At 39.2% G+C, this 4,192-nt stretch overlaps 2 protein-coding genes across 2 annotated transcripts in view; both read right to left on the bottom strand.

Annotated features, from left to right (window-relative positions):
* The window catches only part of LOC118342760 (lanosterol 14-alpha demethylase), a 6,092-nt gene extending 3,673 nt beyond the window's left edge, over positions 1–2,419 (bottom strand). Inside the window, exons 1-5 of the mRNA XM_035681409.1 lie at positions 2,121–2,419; positions 1,928–2,026; positions 1,237–1,413; positions 991–1,117; positions 683–857 (exon numbers count right to left, since the gene is read on the bottom strand). Of these exons, the coding sequence (XP_035537302.1) occupies positions 683–857; positions 991–1,117; positions 1,237–1,413; positions 1,928–2,026; positions 2,121–2,282 (740 nt within the window). The 5' untranslated portion in view covers positions 2,283–2,419. The remainder of the gene's footprint in view (positions 1–682; positions 858–990; positions 1,118–1,236; positions 1,414–1,927; positions 2,027–2,120) is intronic.
* Positions 2,420–3,310: 891 nt separating this feature from the next.
* krit1 (KRIT1 ankyrin repeat containing) overlaps positions 3,311–4,192 on the bottom strand; it is a 7,394-nt gene continuing 6,512 nt past the window's right edge. Inside the window, exons 16-17 of the mRNA XM_035681873.1 lie at positions 3,742–3,858; positions 3,311–3,631 (exon numbers count right to left, since the gene is read on the bottom strand). Coding sequence (XP_035537766.1) covers positions 3,542–3,631; positions 3,742–3,858 — 207 coding nt within the window. The 3' untranslated portion in view covers positions 3,311–3,541. The remainder of the gene's footprint in view (positions 3,632–3,741; positions 3,859–4,192) is intronic.

The raw sequence follows: 4,192 nt of genomic DNA, 5'->3' as shown, positions 1-4,192 counted from the left end.
TGTGTTGTGTGTGTGTTTGTTGTGTATGTGTGTGTGTGTGTTTTGTGTGTTGTGTCCTGGGTTCCTCCAGCAGTCCTACCTGAAGCTTGCAGCGAGACAACACACGAGCACATTACATACAGGTCGGCGTAGAGCTGGGCAACATTCAAGCATGCTACTCCTAATGACAAAGAATTAGACAATGATAAACAAGCAAACACACAGGATCTTGACAGCCAAATAAAAAAAAAAGCACAGAGCGACCCCTGTTGATGTAGAGGGATTTGATGTGCTCTCTCACTTAGTTTGCTGTAATAGACAAAAGTATGAACGTGACTTTTTTGGCCATCTTTGCATTGTAATTTGGCCTTATTTTGTAGTTTCAGCAGGTCACATTCTGGCAAAAAGCATGAATGTGGCTGTTTTTTCCGCACCATATATGAGTCAAAAATGACTCCTCTGGCTCTGAAAACAACGCTTTTTCATTTAGCTGCCATTCTCTTTCCAGAACGACTTATCCATCCAGTTTCCACCACTCAGAAAGATGCACAGCGACCCTCGGTGATGATAGAGGGATTTGATGTCTCCTCCACTTAGTTTGCCTGTAAAAGGAAAAGAGTATGACGGCTGACTACTTTTTGGCATCATTTTGCCACATGTAATTTGTGTGTGTGTGTGTCCTGGGTTCCTCCAGCAGTCCTACCTGAAGCTTGGCAGCGGCAGCCAGCCGGGCAGGAGCCAGGCAGCGTGACTGAAACCTCCGTCCAGGTCGGCGTAGAGCTGGGCCACTCGCTCATTCAGCATGCTGCGGATCTCCTTCCCGTGCAGGCAGCTGCTGGCCGTCAGGATGATGAGCTCAGACAACGCCTCAAACAGGTCTGAAACAGCCAACAAAAAGACTTAATATAAGGCTGCACACACATCTGTTAAGTGACTAACTGTCTGATTAAAAGTCAGTTGTTCATTTTCTAATATTCATATTTTAATGAAGTGATTTGTGGAAGATCTTACTTCTCTCCCCACTGTCTCCCCATCTCTGAAAATACTCTATGGTCTCTGCCTCGATGATCTTCACGTGTTGCTTAAAATGAGCGATGTTCAGTCCGGTCTTCAGCATCTTCTTCTGTTCCAGAAATATCTGCAACATGTTAAAGAAATCCTGTATTACAGCTGCAACACGTGGCGGTTAATTTTCCTTTTAATAAACCCATGTTAGATTTGTTACTAAATGTGATTTCAGAGTTAAGGTGGACTCACAGGGTTCGGGACATCATAGGCCACTCCTTTGCCAAACACCGGAGTGGTCAGTCTGGAGTAGACGTCCTCGGCGTTCAGGTCCTCGTTCTTGCTGTTGAACATCAGCGTGGCGGCTTCGCTGCCCAGCAGGTAGGTGAAGGTGCTCCCCACCATGGTGAAACTGAACACAGGGCCGTACTGTGGGTGCACAACGGGGAGGACAGGACAAGAGAAATCAGACGTTTAATCAAATTCTTCTACTTGTTTTGCTTATTTTCCCCCCAGTTACAGTAAAGTGTGTGAATCAGTGTGTGTGTGAAAGGTAAAAGAAGATAGTTGAAGGTTTATTTTCAGAAATTCGTCCAAGTGATCCTTTGAATGAGCGTAAACTGTAACATAGAGCTGCAACTAATAATTAATCTGACTAGTATTTTCTACATTAGTGGATTAATTTATTAGTATATATATTGTTTGACTTATTTAAATTGCTCGTTTTGTCCGTCAGTCTGAAACCTAAATATATATGTGTTCACATTTTAAAAGCTGAATCATTGTATTGATTTTGGCTTTTTAAAAAAATAAAATATCACTAAAACCACAGATTTATCATCACAGCAACTGCAGACTAAAGGATTAATAGATAAATTCATAGATAAATTCATAGATAAATTAATAGATAAATTAACAGATTCGGCTCTACTGTAATAATTACCTTTTCATAAGCATTTTCAAGAAATTCAATGGGACTTTTCCCAAACGCGATGGCATGACCCAGGAAGGGGATGCTGGAGGGAATGTAAGGTGGATATTTCTGCAAAAAAAACAATAATAACAATAAATGATAAATACAAAACAAACAATGCATTTAAAAAAAAATAAAAAAAATCTCTCTTTTGCAAACTCACCAGATCTTTGTCGGGGGACTGTTTGAGCAGCAACTTCGAGAAATATCCCAGAGTGAGAGTGAGGACAGAGGCCGCCAGCACCACCGAGGTCAGGTTGTCGTTCACTTTCCCGACAGTGACTCCGAGCAGTTTGCTGCTCATTTCATACAAATGCATCGACATTTTACCGGATCTGCCCTCTAAAAACCAACCAGAGCTCCACTGAAGCCTCAACAATACCCTCAGTGAATGAGCGAATGCTTACTGAAGGCTGCAGCTCGTCTGGTGATCACGTTATTGGCCCTTTGGTGATATTTCTCCCCAACATCTCTACCTGTCAGTAATAGTCCTGCCCCCGCCTGACCCACGGCGGCTTCCTATTGGCTGCCGACCGCGTGTCCGTCAAGGAAGTCGCGCTGAGATTGGCTGCCGCTACCTGAACCGATGTCTTGCTATATGATGTCACAGCAGCGGGATGAACACGATAGAGAGGATTTCTGATCGATATTTATCATAAAAAGAAATGTTTTATTATTGTTTCTGTAACTTAAAATAAGTAAATGTGTGTTTAAAAGTTCCCACTTATTTTTATTGTTCCTGAAATACTGAAATATACCAAGATATTGATCATTGATTGGAGAAAATAGTATTATATAAAGCTTTCAGCTCCCATTACTGGCGTTATTTTACACAGTGGCGAATAAAAGTAGCAAAATTGACAATTTATGTCAACAAAAGCACAAGTTGAGCTTGAAATGTAGGTATAAGTCTATAAAATAATAACAATAATATATCCAAGTACCCTGAAAAAGCTGTGTGAACTTGTATTTCCTAAATATTAGGTTTTTATGATTATTTTAATTAATTAATTAATCCTAATGAGCCACACATTAAATATATGCACATTATTTTCTGTCATTAATGTATTATTTCTACAGTATCTTGTTAAATACTGATATATTAGCTATTAATAGACATGGTACTCACTTTGTTTCTATCAGTTTCTTACATTGTTGCATCCTTTAGATCTAATCCGTATAAATCTATCCGTCATGAAGAGGTGATTTCTTTATAGTGTCAACAATCTGCATCGTTCCTTTGTATTTTATTATTTCACACCTTCACTTTAAAGCCATCGGCCTCAATAGGTCTTGTTATAATTTACCATCAGTCTAATTTTTCCATTATATGAATCACAACACAAACTCCCATTCATACATCAATCCGTTTATTAAAACAAAACATTAAATAAACATATTTACATGCAATCAAAATATACGACTCGTCAAAATGCACAATGTGAAGGTAGCGGTGAGCCTAATATACAAAAATGAGGCGTTTGTGGAGAGGCCGACGTTGCTCTTCATCCAGAGTTATTGCAGTCAAATGAGAGTCAGTAAGAAGAACCTGCACTGGGATCTTTGGCAGCTGTGGGTTTATTTTCAGCCATATGCATATTTGTCTGTTACACCTTTGTCGTTTGGGGTCATCTGTCCACTCAGCTTCATCAAAAGCTTCACAATAAGGCCAGCCTGTAGGGACGTAATGAACATAAGAGAGTCAGTGTTTGCATGTTTTAACTCGTTTTGAGACTCTGGGCTTCATTTGTGATTGTATCATTTTAAAAACAAGTAGTTTTTACCTGTTTTGTGTGCACAATGAAGTTCATTTTATTGTCACCACTGTGTATCTGGAAGTACTGGTCAGCGTGTCCAAGCTGCCACATGAATGTGCTATATTCTAAACTGATGAGAAGGACCTGGGAGAGCAGAGGTTTAACAAATTATCATATAAAGCAATCAGAAAAGAGAGACATCAAAACACAAAACAAAGGATAACCATTTACATAATTCATAAAAAATAAACTAAGTTAAGTGTTGGGGTTTAAATTGTTGAAAATAATCATTAACATATTCCACCCCAAACTAGACTTAAAGACATAACTCAGCACAACATCCTTCACAACAATTCCTTCAGATGTAATTTAATGCTCCATATAAGTTTGTGCAAAATCCAAACAATTAGCTTCTCCTTTGTTACTTCATCTCAGCTCCCTTACATATATTAACATGGTTTTCTTTGTAATGTGAACT

The sequence above is a fragment of the Morone saxatilis genome, unplaced genomic scaffold, assembly GCF_004916995.1.
Source record: "Morone saxatilis isolate NCDOM2014 unplaced genomic scaffold, NCSU_SB_2.0 Contig9, whole genome shotgun sequence".
Lineage (NCBI taxonomy): Eukaryota > Metazoa > Chordata > Actinopteri > Moronidae > Morone > Morone saxatilis.
Note: the sequence above shows the minus strand (reverse complement) of the source record. Positions and strands in the feature narration are given on the sequence as shown.